We start from the raw sequence: 22,954 nt of genomic DNA on the forward strand, positions 1-22,954 counted from the left end.
CTCTCTCTCTCTCTCTCTCTCTCTCTCTCTCTCTCTCTCTCTCTCTCTCTCTCTCTCATTCCTCCTTCTCCCTCTCACAGCCAGACTCTGGACAATTATATGTTACATTCTCAGGGTCCAACCCATTCTCATTATACATGATAAGTCACACAGTTTTTCTCAGGCTAGAGATGTCACACTGACTGGCCAGTGAGTAACACTTGGCCGCGCATGTATCTCTTTCCCCGACAGTGAATGGCATTGAAATTTAGGACTTAACAATAGCAGTTAGTTGGATGAACCTTGAGTGGTTGGGGTACATGCAGAAAGAGAATTGCTGCAGGGGCTTATGTCTACCAAAGTTGCTTCAGTTTTGGCCTTGATTCAGCAATAAACACCTGGAACTTATGTTTGTGTTTTCTCTGCAGGGGCAGCTAGACTGTTTTGAATTTGTTCTGAAATCTAAAATTAGCTGTATTTGTGACTAAGAATACTGTTACTTCCTGTGTTAGTTATGAAAAGTATTCTAGTATTATCAGAATTATACAGCTTAAGCAGAAATCATCTTTCTGAACATTCACAGCTATATGTGTGCCCAAAGATGTAAAATACACTATCAATGGGCTTTCAATGTGGAAAGAACCTTACAGCTGTTCTTTTTAAAGAGGTGAGTGGTGGCACATGAGAAAGTTACAGACAGAAAGCAACCCGTTTCCACAAACAGTGACCCCATGGACATTGCCTAACAGGGTTGCCCAACAGAGCATTATTCATCTGGTGGGTCGACCTGTTGAACACTACTTGTCACCTACTGTGTACTCCTGTAGCCTCCTGCAGTCTAGGAATCTGGGTTTGGGATGATTGGAATTCTAGGTGCTATTATTTATCTGATCTTGTCTTTGCTGGGTGGGTACTTTGCTTCTTGGTTTCTGTTATTTTCTCTATTTTTTAGGAGAGTCTGGTGGCTGTGGGTTACCTGATAGGAAATGCTTATGAGATCCTGCCAGGTGTGGCTATGTCTTAGTTAGGGTTTCTATTGCTGTGAAGAGACATCCTGACCATGGCAACTCTTATAAAGGAAACATTTTATAGGTGGCTTGCTTACAGTTTAGAGGTTCAGTCCATTATCATCATGACAGGGAGCATGGCAGCATGCAGGCAGAAGTTGTGCTGGAATAGTAGCTGAGAGTCCCACATCTTGCAGGCAACAGGAAGTTGACTAACACACTGGGCAGTGTCTTGAGCATAGGAAACCTCAAAGCCCGCCCCCACAGTGACACACTTCCTCTAACAAGGCCATACCTATTCAAAACAAAGCCACACCTCCTAATAATTCCATTCCTGCTTGTCACCATCCAGTTTTCAAACATTCACTGGGTGTAAGGTTCCATCTCATTGCTTCACTGAATATCTCCTATTCTCCATGCAGTTTGAAAATATTTTCATAAAAGATCAGATGTGTTCATGTTATTTTACATAAATATCTGTTCACAGCCTTTGCCTATTTTTGATGGGTTTTCTATCTTGTTCTTATTCATTCATAGGAATTGCATATTTATTGTAGATACATATTCTTGAACTTAAGACTTGCAAATCCTTTTTCTCCCTACTATGTTATTTGCCCACTTGCTTGTTTTTTCCACATTGTTCTTAATTGAACAGGAATCCTTACGTTTTGATACTCAATGCATCAAAAGTCAATGGGTTTTCAACTCCTGCATTTTAAAGAATCCTTCACCATCGCTTGGTCTTGTTGACCTCTCTTGGTGTAGTTCCATTTCTTACGTTTAGATCTTAACACTTCTGTAGTTGAATTTGTACATGGCCAAGGGAAGGCTCTGTTTGTATGTTTTCCTGTATTGAGGAATTTTCTCAACACAATCTAACCAATCTATGGCTTCCATATTTATTCTTAATATAGTACTTCTTTGCTCAGATATCAAACTTCCATTGAGAGCTCAATATTCTCAGAGTTTTCTTTGTGTGTCTCTTCTAAATGTTTGTCTGATTTTATAGCCGTATTGAACTGTTTTCGATGCTCATGCTCTATAGTGCACTGAACCTGGTAAAGTAAGCAACCCCTCTTTACTCTTCATCATTTACTTTTTAAAGCCCAATTAACTTGCATTTTTATTTTTATACATAGATTTTATAGTTTCTTGATTCTAGCTGCTTTAAAAATGAAAATTGATTGTGATTTTATTTGTCTTATCATGGTCTGCTATAACAAATTAATACAGATGTAGTGGCTTAAACAATGTGTTTTCATTCTAGCAGCTAGAGCCCTGAGCTAAAGGTGCATACTCTCATAGTCCCATTGTTAGCAGAATTTTCTTCCTGGTTACAGAGGAATATTTTATCCCTCACAGGTTGAAAAAAAAAAGAGTCAGATAGCTCCCAGGTGTCTTCTTAAGACACACATTCACACTGGGTTAGGATTTAAGTGTATGAAATTGGAGGGGGGACACCACCATTCATCCCATTGCATTCCGCTCTTTAGTTCCAAATTTTACATTGTCACATGCAAAATAAATCCCACCATTCTCAAGAGCCTCTATTCCTAACTTGTTCCACCACCACCTTTAAAGCCCAAGATAAAAGTGTTATCTCAGCATCACCCAAACTGGGCGTGGGTATGACCAGTGGAGCTCACTCTGACACAAGTTCCTCGGCATCCATCAAAGGCCAAGTGTGCTGTTTGACTCACATAGTGCTTAAAACTAAAGGAATTTCATAGGTAAATCCCAGCTTTCTGGTTTCTCTGGGAACATTAGAAGAACATAGAGCCCCAATATGCATCCTACATAAGAACAACTGGATAAAACTGGCTAAAGTGAAGAGGCAGATATGTCCATTTTCTGTGGGCTTTCTCCTGATACGTGCATGAGACTTCATGCCTGGCCTCCAAAGGCATTTAAGTTTGTGGTCTGTGGTTTGTTATTCTGATTCCTCTGTTTTTTCCTCTTTCAGTCATCTCTTACTTTCATTTCTTTTTCTAATTAGCTGGTCTGTGATACCAGGTCATCTCCAGACAGATCAACCTGGATTTTGTACATGGAATGAAACAATATAAACTCAAAACTTAAATCCTTTGTTCTTGACAGCCAACCTAGCAAAACAGTGGGCATTTCAAGCTCTTGAACCCATCACCACTTTGTGCTTTCTAACTAATGATGATCTAAACCCTTAGAAAGATATGAGGCCTAGTGTAAGTATATGTGCTCACACCATGGTGGGTATGTGGAGAGGACCGGAAAACTGGCAAGAGTCAGTACTTAGGTTTTGGAAATGAACTCAGTTTGCCAGGCTTGGTGGCCATCATCTCCATCTGCAGAACTATCTCATTGACCTTTGCCATTTTATTTTATTATTTTTAAAATATCTCTTTCCTTGTCTATATATAATCTTGTGGTTCTTAGAATAAGTAGTATCTTTAAGCATACCATTTTTGTTGCCTAGAACATTCCTGTGGGTATAGAAAGATAGTATAATGCAATGGCCTCTGAGGTCATGACACTTGAATTCAAATTTGGGCTTTGAGGCTTCTAAGTTACATTAACTATAAAGAATTCTTTTCTTCCATTTTAAATTTGTAATTTTTATTTTTAAATTATTATTTTATTTTTATTAGTTCTTTGAGATCTTGTGCAATGTGTCTTGATCATATTTAACCCTTAACCCATCTCCTCCCAGATCCACTCGACTTTCCCTGCCGACTCAACTTTGCCTCCACTTTCTCAACCCATCAAGTCTGATCTGTGCGTTCAGTGTTTCCGTAGGATTTTCTCTGGGCACTTGTATTTGCTACCTTTGTTGTTGTAGTTATTGCCCTGTATCGTAGTTGATTGTATCTTTCCCCCATGTCTCTTATTATAGAGACAACAATAACAGAGCTCTGTAAAAGCTAGAGGCAGAAACCACCTTCTCTGTGTCTCACTAATGCAAAGCCCAGAACCTGGCGTGTGGACGTTTGCTTCAACCATGTCTATTGAGCACCCTTGTCTTCAGGAGCTGAGGTCTAGGTTTCCAGCAGTACATGGGGAGACCAGGTTGCTGGCCTCATCAGGCTTACTTTGTACAAGAGCAGCCAACAATAAACAGAGTAAACTAATCAATCAAGATTGTGCATTATTAGACAGGAAGCGACTGAGTCAACAAGAAACCTTTGTGGGCAGAGGGAAAACAATTTAAGAAGGTTCCTGAAAGGGCATTAACAGAGTGAATAAATCAAAGTGGAAAGCTAAGAAGAGCAGCCACTTACCTATCTCATCGACAGTAATAGAATCCAAGTCTATTCTTTGGCACTCTTCACTGAGATGCGATGCTTCAACACTTAAAAATACTCCTCAGGAAATAAATTATGGTTGCTAAAGGTAAAATTACTAAATATAAACTCATTGTAATACACATTTTTAAAGAGAAAATCGGTCAACAGAAGGTCACTGAGTAAGTCAGAGTGCGTAAGTTGCTATTCTTGCCTCCTGACTTTGACTCATATGTATGAATTTGGAATAAAGTGTGGAAATTTATTCAGTATTTATTCCTCACCTAGTATGTGGCAGACACGGTGTGAATGGCATGTTCCCTGATCTCAGGTTTACATTGTTTTCATGGAAGAGATTATTTAAATGGTTTGAGAATTATTTTAAATTAATAGCTAATTTAATGAAAATTTTATTTTAAATCTGTATGTGAATGTGTTATACCAAGTGATTTGAGTATAAGCACCGAGTACTAAGCAAATTGTCAATCTTCAGTATAGGAGGTGATTTGAAAAATAAATGTTGAAGTTTTTGCTCTGTGTGAAAATTTTTTCTTGATCTTTGTAGAAAGTTATGCTTTGATTTCTCAAGTGTTTCCACTTCAGTGTCTAATTCTTTTTTTCCACTTCTCAGGTAGTTGATATAGGGGAGAGCATAAGTATTCCCGATGAATTTACAGAACAGGAGAAGAAGTCCGGGGAGTGGTGGAAGCGCTTAGTGGCCGCAGGAATAGCGAGTGCGATTGCGCGGACGTGCACGGCGCCTTTGGACCGCTTGAAAGTCCTGATGCAGGTAGTTTGCGTGCCTTGAAGGGCCGTGGAGAGTCCTCGGTCATTAAAACGTTACTTTTCAATGTCTGGCAGAGGTCACAGTACCTCTCATTGAGATTTTATGCTTTCTTGGAAATGTAAATGATTTTCTCTTTACTATCAAAACATTCCGCCCTTTTCTTCAAGAGGCCTCTATGGTGTTGGGAATGATCGATCTTGAATGTCAGTTTCACTGGACGAGGCTGAGCCTAGCAGATGAACAAAGCACTCGCCTGAGGGGTCTATCAGGGCATTTGCTGGAGGATTAACTAAGGGAGAGGAATCACTCTGAAGGCCGGCAGCACTCTGGTGAGGCTGGGCCTTAGGGGAGAAGAAAAGGAAACCGGGAGCGAGCTGGCCAGGCAGACATTCACTCTCCCTGCTCCTAGCCACACGGTGGGAACTCCACTGCCTGGCTGCTGTGAAAGAAATCTCTAAAGACGTGAGGCCCAAGGAGCCATCCCCAAGTGCTGCTTGCTTCCTCACAGTGCGAAAACACGAACTCATACAATACTCAAAGGAATTTTACTTTCAAATAACAACAGAACTCCTCTATTAGACTGGTTTTCAGAAGCATAACTAGTCTACCCAATAATTATTAAAATTGATAATTACAATTCAATACTTGCTGAATACTTTTGCTGTAAGAATATAAAACTCAAGAAACAATAGAGTGAATTTAAATTGGTAATTAAAATGATATATCTGGGTGTTTTATTGTCCTTTGTTGTTTTGGTGATATTGGTAACCTTCAGTGATAAATTATGGATAGTTATTATAGTATACTATGATAATTATGTAAAATTGTAATGTTACCTAATTAAGAACATTGAAATTTGTCTGTAATTGTTCATCATTCTGTCAAAATTTGTGACTCTGCTTAAATATTAAATTTATATGTCATTTTTAGAATATATATTGTGTTACAAGGACATTATTTTGGATTAAGGGAGCTTTATTTATTTATTCCATACCTGTTTAGCAGGGTATGTTATGTATTAGGTCTTTATTTATTTATTTTTTTGTTGTTTTTTTGGAGACAGGATTTCTCTGTGTAGCTTTGGCGCCTTTCCTGGAACTCACTCTGTAGCCCAGGCTGGCCTTGAACTCACAGAGATCCTCCTGCCTCTGCCTCCTGAGTGCTGGGATTAAAGGTGTGCATCACTGCTGCCCAGCCTGTCTTTAAGGGGCATTAGGTACTGTACCAAGTCAGACACACTTTTTAACATTAGAGGAATTATAATACATCAGGGAAATAGATAATTAGATAATAAATATTGAAATGCCATTATATAACTGGACAGAAAACACATTAGTACCATGGGAATACCAAGGGGGAATAGATACTATTTTATTTCTTCTTCTTATGTCTCATGTAGCTATATAATAATATCTTGGTTAATTTATCCAATGGAAATAAAGGCTTTAGTTTAATCATCTAAAATATGGGGAATATAGTTTAGTTATGATAATAGGGCAACTAACCCATTACCCTTCTATATGTTTGATTTCATGTGTAACCCATATTCTATTCAGCCAGAAAGCTAAATTTGGACAATTGTTAGGAAAGACAAAGTTGAAAATGTTCTGTTACATGTTAAAGTAGAAAACCAAGTTTTCCCAGTACCTGGGCCTCCAATAAAAAATTTTAAAATTACATATAAAAGAAATAATAAGGACATTTGTGGTGGTATTTTATTTGTATGTTAATAAATAAAGTTTGCCTGTCGATCAGAGGAAATAGCAAGCCATTAACACAAAAGTCAGGCAGTGGTAGCACACACCCTTGATCTGATCACTTGGCAGGCAGGGTCTCTGTGTGTTCAAGGCCACACTAGGGAACAGAGCCAAGTGTGGTGACCCACGCCTTTCATCCCAGTGCCAACCATAGAGACCTAGAGGTTTGGACAGACAGGCAGTGACAAGGCAGTGAGGTAGCTGGGCTAAGAGCCAATGAGAGGGCAGAACAGCAAGGCAAGAAAGGCGCGGGTAAGACAGGAAGTAGCTCGCATTTTGGAAGCTACAGAGCTGGTGAGGTAAGGTGGTTGGTGCCTCTCACTATTTCCCTGATCTCGAAGGTTTCGCCCCTATATTTGGCTATGTGTTCTTTATTTAATAAGACTGCTTAGAAATTCGGCTACAGACATTTACAGTGCTACACAGAGGAGACATGGTTGAGAGGTAACAGACATGGAAATAGGGCCAAGAGGGAAAATTAAGAAGAAAGATAGCTTATGTGCTTATTCCATGTTAGGTGCTAGAAATGCAAAGATGGACGAGCATGGTTCTTATTGTCCAGAACATGACAGACATATAAACCTGTGATGGTGATACGATATTGAAAAGAGCAATTGTTACTTTAGAGGTTTTGCTTCACACAGTCTGGAAAAGAACATTGTAGGTACACCAAGGTAGAGATGATTAGATCTCTAAGGGCTACACATGCGTCATTGGATTAGGGAGAGTGAAAAAGCATGCAGCAACATCTGCAGCAAAACAGTGTTTGCTGGACATGGTGGGACTGCTGCACACGTGCACTCACAGCAGCTGCAACCACATGCACAAGACCTGTATGAGATCAAGCCAGCTAAAACCACAGCACGGGCAGGGGAGGCACCTTCATGAAACCTGTCTTTGAGGAGCAATTGGCAATTGATGGCTGCTGAGAGAGGGAGTTTCATCTCCAAGGATGTGGCCCCTGAGAGGCTGTGCTCCAGGAGATGGTCCTAGACCCATGCACATCCTTGAGCATCAAGTGGACACAGTGGATTAAAAAGCACATGAAGTTGAGAGGGAAAAGTGATGGAAGGGATGGGGAGGACATGGAGGGGATGAAATGGGGGTAGACATTTGATCAAAACACATTATGTATGTATGAAATTATTAAACAAAGAAATCTCAAAAATATGGAGCAAATGTGGGGTAATGGAAAGAATGAAAAAAGGAAAGAACTAAAGCAGATAGAGTAGGAAAAGGATGTGAAAAAGGAAAGGAAAATCTAGAAAAATAGAGAATATGGAGGGAGAGTAGATAAGAAATGAATTAAAGCCAAGTGTGATGATGATACAGGCCTGTACTCTTAGCCCTTGGAAAGTGGAGGCAAGAGAATCAGGAGTCTAAGGTTATCCTCAGTAACATAGCAAATTTCAGGTCAGACTCTGTCTGTCTGTCGGTCTCTCTCATACACACACACACACACACACACACACACACATTTTTAAAAACCATAAGATGACTGGAAAACACAAAAACACAGGAAAGCATGGATGTAGACATTAGCTGACCTGTAATTCCTACAGCTCCCTTTGTTAAAAATTCAATTCAGTAACAAAATACCACAGCCTGGCATAAAATCAGAAGCGTGGTGTTGTAGTTCTGGAGGACCAATCAAGTGGACAGCAGAGCTGACTGCTCCCAGGGTGCTGAGGGAGTCTGCTCCTGGTGCCTTTCCTTGACCTGGATACTTCATATTGCCTTCCTTCTTGGTGTGCTATTTCTCTATGTCCAAATTGCCCTTTTATAAGGATAAAGGTAATAGTAGATCAGCTTGACTTTATCTGCAAAGATCCTGTCCAAATAGGAGCACACCCTGAGGGAATAGGAGTCTGGGCTTCGACATATTTGAGAGCTACAATACAATCCACAACACCCTGAAGTCTCAATGTATTCATCTTGAAAGTTTGATGTATTTTCATCCAGTTCTGTTTTCAATGCATTTCAATGTGCATTTCAACATTTCAGTGTGCTCTTTAATAATCTTGGGGTACTTTTGATAGCAACCACAGACTTTGCTTATGCTGAGGGTCTCTGTCTTCCATAAGTTGTCTTTATTTTTCTTTGATGTTTTATATTACAATAGTCCCCATCTCTGGGAGAATTTTCCCATTGGTTACCTTACACTGAAGATAGTTCTAAACCTTGGAATACTGTATTTTACCCTATACATACATACATATACACAATAAAGTTTAATTTATAAATTAAGCACAATAAGAGATTACCAGCATTAATACTAAAGTACAACAATCATAGTAATATACCCTAATACAAGTTACACGACTTTCATCTCTCACTGAAGGATGCACTTTATGTTGCCTCTGGCACATGTGTATTGCAAACATCGCTACTGCTGAGCTTTGGGGCCTTAATGAAGTAAAATAAGGGATGCTTGAACATATGCACTATGGTAATACTGCAGTAGTAGATTTGATAATGGAGATAGCTCCTAACTGATATGGGTAGGTAGAATATACCACCTGGATACACTGCACAAAGGTGACTCATAACTCTGGAAGGCAAGGTGGTGGGTGATTTCATCATCTATGCTGAATAGCATGCAATTTAAAATGCAGGAAATGTTTATTTCTGTGATTTTACTTTATTTGAAGCATGGGGATGTAGATGTATCCAACTGTCTTATTAAATAAGAAACACAGAAACAATGTAAAAGAGAAAGCCAAGAGGTCAGAACTCAGAGCTAAATCTCACCCTTCCTCCTGCAGTGTCCCAGCTTCCCGAAAAGAGAGCTATTTTCCTGTGTGTAAGTCGTTTCATAGTCATTCTGCCTTCTCATTGGTTGTAAACCCAAACACGTGACTGCCTCATCACTGTCTGTATGTACAGCCCCCTAGGTCTTAAAGGCATATATCTCCAATGCTGGCTGTATCCCTGAACACACAGAGATCTATGGGATTAAAGGCGTGTGCCACCACCGCCACACTCTGTCTATGGCTCTAATAGCTCTGACCCCCGGGCAACTTTATTTATTAACATACAATCAAAATCACATTTCAGTACAATTAGAATACCACCACATGGGATGCAAAACAATGGATAGAGGGAAGGCTACCATGATTTTTCTGTGTAACTGGGGACAAGAAAAAAATACTAACATGCCTCGCTTGCAGGGCTACAATGGGTTCTCGACCACTCTACGGAGGGAATGTAGGGACAGGAGATACAAAGGAAAACACACCAAGTCTAGATTCTGATCAAGGTATAAGTATTTCACCAGCAATGAAGTAGTTTTATATTACCAGCAAAATAAATTTAAATAAATTTGCCACTTATTTCTAGGTGCGTCGTTCAAGAATGAGTAAAATGAGTTTGGTTGATGAGTTCAAGCAGATGATAAGAGAAGGAGGACCTTTTTCTCTTTGGCGAGGAAATGGTGTGAATGTTATCAAGATCGCACCAGAGACAGCACTCAAGGTAGCAGCCTATGAACAGGTAAAGTGTTATTGACTCTGGGGTTTTAAATGATCATGTTTCAAACTTAATTTTTTATAACTTTAGACTTTTGTGAAAGAGAGCACAAGTGTATATAAGCAAGAGTTGCCCGTGTACATATTACTGACTTTTCTTTTCATTCATGCTTTATTACTATAGAGTGCTTCTAGAAGCTGCACTGCATTACCACTGCAGGTCTGTGCCTCGTTCTTTTAAGTTAATTGTCACAGCTTAAGAGGTGTTCACAAAACAGTTCATAATTTTTTTCTTAGAACAGTTTGAATGTTTCTCAGAGATTTCAGCCCATTTGTTAATGAATCAAGAATTAACCTTCTTATTTAGTGAAGACAGAGTTGAGAAATATGCCCCGAATTTCAAAGATTTTTGGTCTGATTTAAGATCTTGTTTTTGCTTAAGTAATTTACTTTGAGACAGGACAGACATCAGTTTTTATTTGGGCTTCATAAGAGTCTAAGGATGCTCTATATGCTTCTCAAGTTTTTCCTCTTTATTGTGAATTTTAGAAGAATTCTCTCCTCTTTAAATAAATGCTTAGCTAGGGCATTAAAGTGCTTCTTCTGCAGGGCCTTTCTCATGTGGGCACAGAGCCGTACTGTTTTATGAAAATATAAAAGATGGATGCTACCCTTTCTTAGGTCAGATGGTGAAAAGCAAGGAGATAGACGACTCTGAAATGCTTGCCATTAGAATATTCAGCTCTTCCTAAAATGGAGATTTGCTGACTCATTCAACAGTATTGTTTTTATCAGCTAGTGTACACCTCATGTGTTAAAAAGACCCTTTTCTAAGTAATAGAAATGTAGCAAATAACAACAAGCAAAAAGGTCTCATTTGTCTTTGTGGATTTTAAACTAAAAACCAATAATGGATGAATGAATGAATGCACCATCTCAGGGGTTGCTGGGAAAATAGAGGAGAGAGACTGGCAACTCTTTCAAGGAGTTTCAGCATGAGAAGAAGAAGGGGAGGGAAGTGGCAGGTAGATGGGGGAATGGGTCCAAAGAGAGGGATTTCCTAGAGCTGGAAAAAACAATGCTCCTAAAGTGACCCAGGGAGGGGGGTACTAAAGAGACCAAGGCGGTATGCAAAGTGACTGTCCTTAAAAGGAGAAGAGCTTTGGTAAGAAATTGGAGCTGGGGCTCAGGCAGGCTTGGTGTTGCCCAGGGTCTTCAACCACAGGCCCAGGAGAAGCACTATTGAGTGGGGACAGCTGTAAGTAGGTTTCTTGTTGCTTTCTTCTTAATGCTTCTAGTTTCTTTGGTAAAAATGGGAAACAAAGATATGTTGGAGCCTCAAAAGAGGGGAAACTATGAAAATCTAAGAGAGTCACAGTATAGATGGAACAAGGAAATGAAACAAGATTGTTGGTAGCAAAAGTCTGTTGAATAGTCATGAGTATAAAGTTGTATCTGGAAGCAGATAGATCCAGGATATCTGAGTTACAATATCTTTTGAATTTTGGCAATTTCTTGTATTTCAGTATTTGTTATGTGCCTACACACATGAGCTAGGTCTTAGGTTTTATAGTAGAGTCTGGGGGTACATGAGAAAACAAGATATATATCAACTCCCTGCCCTTCCAGATCCACATTCTATCGAAAGTCCATGCTGAAATTCAGGGACGATTCGTCTAAATAAAAATACCAATTTAAGAGAGAGAACTAGTGTGTTGTAAACATATAAAAAAGTTGTGTCCAATGTGTGCTCATGACTGTTAGCTGGGAATGTCTATGCTGTCATTTATGAAGAAGAAGAATGTTCTAGACTCTCTGTCATCAGCATGCCACCGTCACTACTTAAGGGGGCATGTAGTGACACAGAGGACGCTCCAGGTAATGGTGTTACTAACCAGGACTTTGACTTAAGATGTCTAGTCTGCAGCCCTGGAGAGGTGGAATGAATCACATAGAGGCAGCAAAGGGCTCCTTTCCCTATTTTGTGCAACTTCTGATGAGTGACAGACAACAGCCTACTTGATGCTTCCTCCTCTTCGGCCCCATCCTGCTTCCTGTTGGCCTGTCCAGGGGCACATTGCCTTGTAGGGATAACAAGAACGAAGGGGCTGCCACAGAAGGTGTGAAAAGCAGTAGCCATCCCTGTTCTGTTGTACCTAGAATCCAGTTTTCTTGCTGACTAGACGCCCGTCTTTCCCTACTTAACCTGTATTCTTCTCCAGGTTTTCTCGGAGGCTCACTTTTCTCTTGATTCAGCAGAGAACTTTACTGGAGGATGGGTGTTGAGTGAGGCTAGGTCAAGTGAGTTGCAGCAATTCTCCAGAGACTGTATCTTACAGTTTGGACTCTGTGTGAAGTCCTTATCCCAATATTAAGCCTTCTGTAATTTCTCCCCATTTAGCATGTCCTGGACACTTACCATTGGCCACTTGACAACATACTGCTTTGACAGAAGAGTCTTTAAATTATACCCCAACAAACTCTGCTTTTCCTGTATTAATGCTATTCACATTTTCGCTTACATTTTTCTCCTTCTTATGGAAATTCTTTCTAGAATCCATATCTTGCATTTCCTTTTCCAAGAAGAGACTTCATTTAGAATCTTCTCTTTCTGCTGTAATCTGCTGGTTGCTTTTACTGCTTTCCGTAAGTCAGAGTTAGGTTCAGAGGTGTGTGACAGAAATCCTCACACAACTTAAGACAGAAATCCATCACTTATGCACACATAGAAATCTGAGGAAAGGCAGAAAGTGTAAAGATATCCTGTAGGCAAAAAGAAATTCCGTCACTTCTGGCTCACTGTCTGTCTTCTGTTTTGTAGTCCCTCTGTCATGAGTCTGAGCTGGAGCTCCAGCTATCACACCCAACTTCCAGGCAATAACTAGGGAAGGAATCAAAGATGGATACATCCCTCCCATCTAGGATTGCTGTGGGATGTTCTGTATGTTAAATGTATTGCTCTGATTGGTCAATAAATAAAATACTGATTGGCCAGTAGCCAGGCAGGAAGTATAGGTGGGACAAGGAGAGAGGAGAATTCTGGGAAGTGGAAGGCTGAGGCATGAGGCAGAGAGACACTGCCAGCCACTGCGATGAGAAGATGTTAAGATACTGGCAAGCCACGAGCCACATGGCAACTTATAGATGAATAGAAATGGGTTGATTTAAGATAGAAGAATAGTTAGCAAGAAGCCTGCCATAGCCATACAGTTTGTAAGTAATATAAGTCTCTGTGTGTTTACTTGGTTGGGTCTGAGCAGCTGTGGGACTGCTGGTGGGTGAGAGAGATTTGTCCTGACTGTGGGCCATGCACGACTGGAGAAAACTCTAGCTACATAGGATACTTTCCCACACAGGATGCTTAAGCTTCATGCCATTAGCTTAGACTTAGACACACGAATAGGTCTAGCTGGAAAGAACTTAGGAGTGTCGTCTTTAGTTGTGAAACAACCAGCTGCAAATGAATGTATTTCTGAGGATGAAGGGGAGAACGAATGTATATCAGGATACAACTAGCAGTCACGGTCCGTCAGGGTTCATCTTTTCCTTTAAGATCTGTTTTAAAATATTTGTTCAGGAAAAACTGCTTCTTCAGAATAGGGTGTGCAAGCTCATTTCCAGAACAGTGCCTGTTCATTACTGAATGCCAACAAAGGAGCTACACAACACCCTTCTGTTGATGGGAAACATAGGCAAGGAAAGATGCACTTCTTACTGAAGTCGTAATTGGTTGGTGAAAGAGTCAGAATTAGAACCCAAGTCATCATGCTTCAGGTCCTTTATCTTGAGATGTTGCTTTTGATCTCACATTAGAGATTCACAAGGGCTATCATGTATTAGTGTGTATTAAAGAGGTGAGTTGAGGTTCATTGTAAATTAAATTAGATACCAGCATTTGTCAGTAATAAAGAGACTATGTAGAACAGTAGGTAAGGTGTTAAGGTCATGCACTTTGTAGACTTTCAATTAAAGAAGTTTTAAGTGTGTGTGTGTGTGTGTGTGTGTGTGTGTGTGTGTGTGTGCAGGTTCGCAAAGCCAGGGCATGTATGTGGAGGTCAGAGGACAACCATCAGGAATCAGTTCTCTCTTGCTCCCTTGTAGGATCTGGAGCGCTAACTCAGGTTGTCAGACCTAGAAGCAAGTCTCTACCCACTGAACAATCATGCCAAATTTGCAGCCACACTTTCTAAATTCAGATTCTAACTCCCGCTCTTTCTAGTCATGCAAAGTAGGTCACACTACTTCCCTGTCTGTGCTTTATGTCCCTTAACTTAAAATAGAAGGAATGAGGATGAGGTGTTGTAGGAACCTGATGAATTATGATGTGTATATCGTGCTTATAGCAGTGTCTGACACAGATGTTAATGAGTGTTTGCTGTCTTTAATCCATCCTAAGTTGTTTCCATGACAACTACACTTTAACTTATTTGTTACTGGGAAAGACAGGAAGACTTTGTGACAACTATGCAAAACATTGTATATGACACAGACACATAGAACACGAAGCAAATACGCTCTGTGTCCTAAATATGCTGGAAAATGGTTGCAAAATGTCTAAATAAATTAGACATTAAATTTATAATAATATTATAAAGTTTAGGCTATACCAAAGCCCACAAGTTGTCTCTCCCCACGTTCAGTAAACTTACTAGGGAGGTCATAGGTGTCAGCATTGTTACTCTGGTCCTCATGGCTATGATTTATTACAACAAAAACACACAAAGGAAATTTGGCAAAAGTAATAGACTGGGTAATTTATAAAGAAAAGAGACTGGCCCTGAAGTCCAATCCCTTTGGAAACCTTCAAGCTGCACAAATTTGTGTAGTCTCTCTGATTAGAACTCGTAGTACTCCATTGAGCAGAGATGATGAGAATGAGTGTTTTTGTCTCATCCTGGATCTTGGATGGGAAGTTTTTACTTTCCCCCGTGGATTATGAAGTTTCTTTCAGTCTGTCTACATCCATTGTATGCTGCTTTAACAAGTGTGAGACACTGGATAACTTATAAAGAAAAGGGATTTGTTTCTAACACTTCTAGAGGCTGTGAAGTCCAAGGCTACTAACCCTTTGAGAGTCTTCAAGTTACACAATCCTGTGGTGGAAGATGGGAGGTCAAAAGAGAGCATATCAAAGAGAAAGAGGCGAGAGAGGCTACCTAGCTTCATTACAGCTCACTATAGTAATCTTTGACCCACTCTGGTGATAATTAGGTTATCCCTTCTCAAACTGTTAATAAGTTACAATGGTGTGATGGTTAGTTTTAGTGGGCAACTTGACACAGTTTAGAATCATCTGGGAAGAAAGGCTCAATGAGAGATTGTCTAGATTGGGTTGTCCACAGGCAACCTGTGGGGTTTGTCTTGGTTATGTTAATCAGTGTGGGAAGACTCAGATTGAAAATAGGAGGCAACATTGAGAGCAGAGAAAGCTTAACTGACTAAGCATGCATGCGGTTTCTCTCCTTCTGATCTTTCCTGTGGATGTTACTAGCCACTTCAAGCTCCTGCTGTTTTGACTTCCCTGCCATAATGGATGGTATCCTGGAACCATGAGCTGAAATAAACTTTCTCCCTTCAGTTGCTTCTTATCATAACAACAGAAATAAAACTAGAACAAAAGACAATTAAATTCCAACATGAGTGGAGGAGGGACCACTGAAGGAGTCAGCTGAGAGTTTTTTCTGTTTGACCTTATTGAATGGAAAAAAGTTCCTCCTATACATACCTATTTGAAATTTTTCCTCCAGAGTTTAATCATGAATGAATGTCACCCATGCTCAGTGCCTTTTCTGTCTATTTAGATGATAATGTGTTTTTCCTTTTACTTAAGTGTTGTACCATGCTGATACATGTGAGTATGCTAAATCTTTGTCTTCGATAAATACCACTTCACCCTAGGAGCTGATCTTTTAAGTATGCTCTTAAGTTTGGTTTGCTAGTGTTGTATTGAGGAATTTTTCATCTATATTCACTTGGGATACTGCCTCTTGTTTTATTTTCCTATGTATTTGGCTTGGAACCTGTGTGATTCTGGCCTCCTAAAGTGAATATAGGAATATCCTTTTCATTTTTATTAAAGAGTGGAAAAGAGTGACATCAGTTTTTTTTTTTTTTTTTTTTTTTTTTTTTTTTTTTTTTTTTTAATTAAAGCCATATGACTATTGGTTTTCTTTTGTTTGGAGATTTTTGATTGGTGATCCTGTCTCCTTATTTGATATTGGTTTGTTCAGGTTTTCTGTTTCTTCATATTTCAGGGGATAAAGTTATGTAGTTTTATTGGTCTACTAGTATCTTATAATTATTTTTATTTCTGTGATACCAACTGTAATATTCCCTTTTTATTTTTGAGTTTAGTTTTTTTTGAAAGGCATTTACTTCACCCCCTCATTTAAAAAAATTTTTAGATGAAATTTTGCTGTTTTGAAGGCTACCTCAGTCTCCCAGTAGCTGGGATTATAGGCACGCACCACTATATTCAGCAACATGGCTCCTTTTTAACGGCACTGATCTCTTAGCAACTTTTCTATGTACCCCCTTTTCTGGACAGTCTGTAGACTTCCAAGTCTTTCAGCTCTGCTCACCCCACCCCCCAGTTCTTATGACATATCTGCCTAAAAGAGGCCAATGCATGCTGCAGCTGAATGCTACACTGCTTTGGAATTTCTCTGCCAAGTAAAGCATTCTGTCACCTTGAAAGTCTGACATGCAAAATCCCAGGCCACAAACAACATGCATCCTATTTTTTTTTTACATGTGTATGTCTGCATGTATGTATGTTTATTGTGTGTATGCCTACTGTCTGTGGAGGTCAGAAGAGAATACTAGATCCCCTAGGATTGGAGTTAAGCATGGTTGTAAGCCCCCAAGTGGGTGCTGGGAACTGAGCCCAGGTCCTCTGCAAGAACAGCAAGTGTTCTTAGCCACCGAACCATCTCTGCACTTCCACCCTAACACGTGTATATGGCTAACAAGTGTGGCCCGCAGGCTAACAGAGTCCTCATAAGCTTTACCGTCCTAGTCTTCCTTGCTATGCTTTTTTTTGTAACCAAAGAGTCTGCTGTGCTGTTTCTAGTTATCTAGTTACCAAACACACTGTCTTCTATGTGTAAAGCAGAGTGCCCAAAAAAGATAAAAATACAACTTCTGTTTATGTTATTTACATGCTGCTTATGATATAACACGTTCATGAATAGACTTAAGTAATTTAATGTAGCTATTAAATTATTCCATAGAATGAATAAATAAGAGAAAAAAGCTGAATAGAGAGCTTTAACTTATCTATTACATAGAAACTAAAATTTAGTATTGTACTAGGTTATGCTAATATTCAGCACCTGATATGTAATATATTTTAATATAATTTTGTACTTTTACTGTTATAAAACTTGAAAGGCATATATTTCAGTAATACTATATATTTCAATATTTTTATTTATACAGTATAAGAAATTTCTTAGTTTTGATGAATCTAATTTAGGAGTTCTTCAAAGATTTATAGCTGGTTCCATGGCTGGTGCAACTTCCCAAACCTGTATTTATCCCATGGAGGTATGTAACATTTTAATTAAAATAATGCTTTTAATGCAACTAACAATCAGAAATGGCTTCCAGATCATTATAATAACTTTGTATGATTTGAATCTTGTATAAAGTGTCAGTCTCAATATACTTTGTTGTTGTTTGAGACAAATGATGTTGTAGATAGACCAAGAAAATACATTTTATTTAGTCATTTGGTAAGTGAATATGGATTTTATGCATGCTGAGCTTAAGATACTTTGCTAGGTGCCATGTAGGATCCAAGGGGACTGAGATGGGGATTTTGATTATGTATTCCATAGTCTATAAGGGAAAAAACGTATATATCGATATCAATGATCCAAAATTGAAAAAAAGTCATAGAAGAGAGCTCACTATATAGAGCTAGGGAAACTCGAAGGGGAGAATTTATTTATTTCTGGTTAAGAATTCCATCAAAGACATGACCAGAATGTGTGATCATGGTATAGGCTTTGAACATGAGGAGTTATGAAGAAAGGCATTTTCAGTGGAAATAGCAGGTTGAACAAAGGAAAGGAAATTTTAATAAGTAGACACTTAGTTTTGCACTGTTTGAGGTGTTTTTATTGTTGTTGTTTGTGTTTGATTGCTTGAGACAGTATCTCACTCCATAGTCCAAGTTAGTCTGGAAATCACTATTCAGCCCAGGCTAACGTTGAGCTTCTTGGCAATCCCTTGTCCTGGTCTCCTATGTGTTGAGATTACAGGCATAAGCTATAATTTTTAAAAAATTTGTCAGCATGATATAACAAGCCTCACTAGATTGCTGCATAAGCCAGGCGAATCTAATCATTACCCTATTATTACATTACTATCTTTTACACCGAGGTGATGAAGACCAGGCTGATTTTAGGTAAAACTGGCCAGTATTCTGGGATTATTGATTGTGGCAGAAAGCTTCTGAAGACAGAGGGCATTCGGACCTTCTTCAAAGGCTATGTTCCCAACATGATAGGCATTGTGCCATATGCAGGCCTAGATCTCGCCACCTTTGAGGTGAGTTCATTCTCAAAGTATTACATTATACGTTATATTTGACAATGTAACACAAGATTTTTATTTTGAAATATAGTTATGGCTTTGCATGAAATAGTTTCTGATCAATAATCAAATTGAGTGTTCTTATTTGCCTTTCTCTTAGACATCTGGTAATCTAGTCATTTTTGTTTTTGTTTGTTTGTTTATTTTTGTAACTTACTTCTTGGTAATGATGATTATAGACATAACTTCTGATAAAAGAGGAGTTTTTAAGCCCTGGAAGTGCATCAGAATCACCTACTTGTAGATCTTTAAAAGAATAGACCCCCTTGGCCACATCCTGAGGTATTCTGATTTAATTATCCCAGGAAGAACTGTTGCAGTTGGAATTTTCTTTGTGCTGCCAAACCAACTCCCAAATAAAGACTTACTATTGATTATGAATACTCAGCCTTCACTTGGGCTTGTCCCACTAGCCCTTCTAACTTAATTTAACCTGTTTCTATTCATATATGTTTTGCCTCAGGGCTTTTTACCTTTCATTCTGTATGCCCTACTTTCCTGCTTTCTCTGTGTCTGTCTGGCTCCTGGCATCTCCCTTGTATCTCTTTTTCTTTCTTTTTTTCCAAGCCTAAATTCCTCCTTTTACTTACTCTCCCTGCCCAGAAGTCCTGCCTATACTTCCTCCCTTGCTATTGGCCATTCAGTTTTTTATTAGACCAATCAGGTGCCTTAGTCAGGCAAGGTAAAACAGCAACACATCTTTACATAGTTAAACAAATATTCCACAACATAAACAAATGTAATACATCTTTATGTAGTTAAATGAATGCAATACATCTTTGCATAGTTAAACAGATATTTCACAACAGCCTGGGATTCAGATTTTCTAACTGCACAGAAGAATCTGATGTGTAGATAAGGTTGAGAAAAGAGAACTATCCTTGCATGGTTGTGAAGATTAGAATCAAGGAAATGAATAAACATGGGTTAAAGATGAGAGCCAGCCTAGAAGTGAAACCCTGACAGTGTAGTGTTATCAGGCAGGGTCACAGGCATTTCATGGTCATGATCATACATTTGTCTCAGGACAGATTTGAGATTGGCATAAAAATGGTATTGTGTTAGTTTCTGTGGGAATATCCAGAATTATTGCTCTGGTCTTTAAAACCAAAACAATAAAAGGAAAGCAAAACAAACAAACAAACAAACAAACCAAAAAACAAAAATAAAAACAAAGCCAGACAACAACACATAAGAAATGTAGACATGTGAATGCAGAGTGTGAGGCTCAGGTGTGAGACTTTATTCTACTTAGAGTTGCAAGATCAAAGGTCCTTTCTTCTCCAGCAGCTTCTGAAGAACTACTGGCTGGAACACTACTCAGTGAATTCAGTGAACCCTGGGTTAATGATCGTGCTGGGCTGCAGCACACTGTCACACACTTGTGGTCAGTTAGCCAGCTTCCCCCTGAACCTTGTTAGAACTCGCATGCAGGCAGGTGAGTGTTTCAGTAGTTTAGTTTAGTGATGCCATCACTAAGGTAAGGAATATGTTTTAAGTAAGTCTGAATTGATGGTTTGAAAAACAGAAAACCAATAGAATTGATAAAGGAAAAGCTAACCAGTTTAAAACATTAAATCTGAATGTATTGTTATTAATTATTTTAAATTATTTATTTATTTTATTTTATGTGTATGAGTGTGTTGCTTGCATGTATCCACATGTTCTCCATAAGTGCAGTGCCTGAAGCAGCCAGAAGAGTGCACTAGATCTCTAGGAGCTGGAGTTAGAGATGGTCATGTGCCTCCATGTGGGTTCTGGGAACTGAACTTGGGTCGTCTGGAAGAGCAGCAGGTGCTCTTAACCATTGAGCTATCTCTCTTGGAAACTTTTGTAAGTTTCAAATGTTTTTGTTTTTCCCTCCAAAGTTCTGTCTGGGGCCTTCCACATTTGCTCCGGTTACTGATGATCTCTTTAAGAGGACTTTAACTAGGAAGTGCCATGTAGAGCAGTGTAGGGTTTCTTTCTTTAAATCAAAGCAACAGCTAATCTTCGTAGGCACGTCGCTCTTCTTGGTTTTGCTCTTACTGTTGTAAGCTGCTTTGGGACTCTCTGTACTTCAGTCTGCTCAGGGAGGTGATATTAAGGACTGCTGGTTTTATTTTCTTGGTGAAATATTAGGGATTTAGATTTCAACAAATGAAAAAAATCACTTTTCAAAGATGGAAAAACAACACAATGCTATTATCTTTTGAGTAAATTAAGGGTCTCACGGTGGGTGACATGCTTTAGCCTTTTCTTTCTAAGTTGGGCTTTGGGTTCAATTTATATTGCAATGGAGGTGGAGAATTTCCCTGCCTAGCATCACTCATGCCTTTTTCTGTTCAACTACCCTTCAGTCCCACTTCCAAATGCTTCTGTGAAGTCTCTCATGAAAGACTTGCAAGTTGTTCAAGGGAACTTTCTGCACTGATGAAATCATCTGTATCTGTACTGCCCAGCATAGTAGCCACCAATTACATGTGGCTGTTTGAAATGTACTAATATGACGGAAGAGTGGAAATTTAATTTAATTTTAATTAAACAGTCACATGTATAGTTACTACCCTATTGAGCAACATAGGATCATTCTATATATGAGTATCCTCTGAAATGATTTCAATTTCTATAAATTCTCATTATCTTTGAGCTAGATTAATAAGTAAGCATTAAATATTGAATTATACTGTGTTTTAAAATTTATAGTTATCCGGAAAAATGAAACAATACCTATGTTGCAGCTCATTAAAGAAATATACACTAAAGAAGGAAAGAGGGGATTCTACAGGGGTCTCACCCCTAACGTCATCAAGCTGCTTCCTGCAGTGGGCATCGGCTGTGTGGCTCATGAACTAGTGAAATTCCTTATGGGATTAACCTAGAAGTGGAATATCAAACTGCCACCATTGCCGCAATCACTAAGGTACAAGATAATCTTGGGCTCTCAGATGATCTTACTGTTTCCTAAAAGGAAAGAATTATCAACTAATTGTAAATTACTTTGTTTTTTATTTATTATAAAATATACAAATTAAAAAAATAGTTTTGGTGGAGTTTTTAATAATTTAAAATCCTTTATTATCCACAGAGTTCTTATTTTACATTTCCTGTTACAATCACATTAGAAAACATTTGGTAAGCTACACTAGAGTTTTTGCTAGCATTCTCTTTTTAAGTTATGAACATGTTTTATACAGTAAAGCAAAAGTCAGTTCATTTAAATTTGACACTACAGTTCATCTCTTCAGCAAAGTGGAAACCCGTTCCATAATTCCTTCTAGAATGTTATGGATTGGGTGACATGCTTTGTCACTTCCCTTGCTAGTCCTATGTCCCTTCCGTTTCTGCACATCCCTTCCCCCCCACCCCACCCCCACCCCAAGACTGGTTTACCTTTCTAGACACCTTTGTAGACAAGAGCTGCCTTTCTTGCCTAGCCTGGGGGAATTCCTGTGCATATGGTTTCCACAAACCCTGAGAATGACTTGCCCAGGGAAGCGGCTTCTCTTTCACTTCACTGGGAAAACATTGGCTAACATTTCTTATTGAGGACCCATTTGTGTCCTCAAAAGTCCTACTCACTTCAACCATCTCAGGTAATCTAACTGAAACCAGTTGCTGGAGCTGGAGGTGGGGCAGCTGTCTCCTGGGAGGGAGGGAGAGAGGGAGAGAGCCAGAGAGGAAGGGAGGGGGGAGGGAGGGAGGAGGGAGATGGGGGAGGGAGGGAGGAGGAGGAAGGGAGGGGGGGAAGGAGGGAGGGAGGGAGGAGGGAGGGAGGGAGAGAGGGGGAGGGAGGGAGGAAGGGAGGAGGAGAGCTAAGTGTGTGACTCACAGCACTCTGTCTCCAGAGTTCCTCTTTGGAGTCACTGCCTTTTATTTGAGCTGTGAGTGGGAGCTTCAGGGGTCATAAAGTTGACTGAGTGATAATGCTGTTATGACCTTATATTTCACTTTCAAATAAGACGTCTATTGTCGGAACTCTGTTAATAGTTGGTTAGTTCTGTATTATTATTTTTTTAACCTTGTTAGCAAATATCAATTATACAAAAATGAATAGTCTCACTGTGTCATTTTCATACATTATGCTATGAACTTTGATCACGTTAAACAATAAACTCAG

At 39.2% G+C, this 22,954-nt stretch overlaps 1 protein-coding gene across 5 annotated transcripts in view; it reads left to right on the plus strand.

The window, feature by feature from the left end:
- The window catches only part of LOC119086088 (calcium-binding mitochondrial carrier protein SCaMC-1-like), a 57,346-nt gene extending 35,459 nt beyond the window's left edge, over window positions 1-21,887 (plus strand). For 2 of the 5 annotated variants that reach the window (XM_037207012.1, XM_037207015.1), the window contains exons 5-10: window positions 4,875-5,033; window positions 10,127-10,279; window positions 17,695-17,802; window positions 18,643-18,810; window positions 20,143-20,293; window positions 21,541-21,887. In XM_037207012.1, the coding sequence (XP_037062907.1) occupies window positions 4,875-5,033; window positions 10,127-10,279; window positions 17,695-17,802; window positions 18,643-18,810; window positions 20,143-20,293; window positions 21,541-21,716 (915 nt within the window). In that variant the 3' untranslated portion in view covers window positions 21,717-21,887. The remainder of the gene's footprint in view (window positions 1-4,874; window positions 5,034-10,126; window positions 10,280-17,694; window positions 17,803-18,642; window positions 18,811-20,142; window positions 20,294-21,540) is intronic. The other 3 variants (XM_028879326.2, XM_037207014.1, XM_037207013.1) reach the window with 3 other exon arrangements.
- Window positions 21,888-22,954: the final 1,067 nt, after the last annotated feature.

This window comes from Peromyscus leucopus, chromosome 6 (genome assembly GCF_004664715.2).
Source record: "Peromyscus leucopus breed LL Stock chromosome 6, UCI_PerLeu_2.1, whole genome shotgun sequence".
In the NCBI taxonomy this organism is placed as follows: domain Eukaryota; kingdom Metazoa; phylum Chordata; class Mammalia; order Rodentia; family Cricetidae; genus Peromyscus; species Peromyscus leucopus.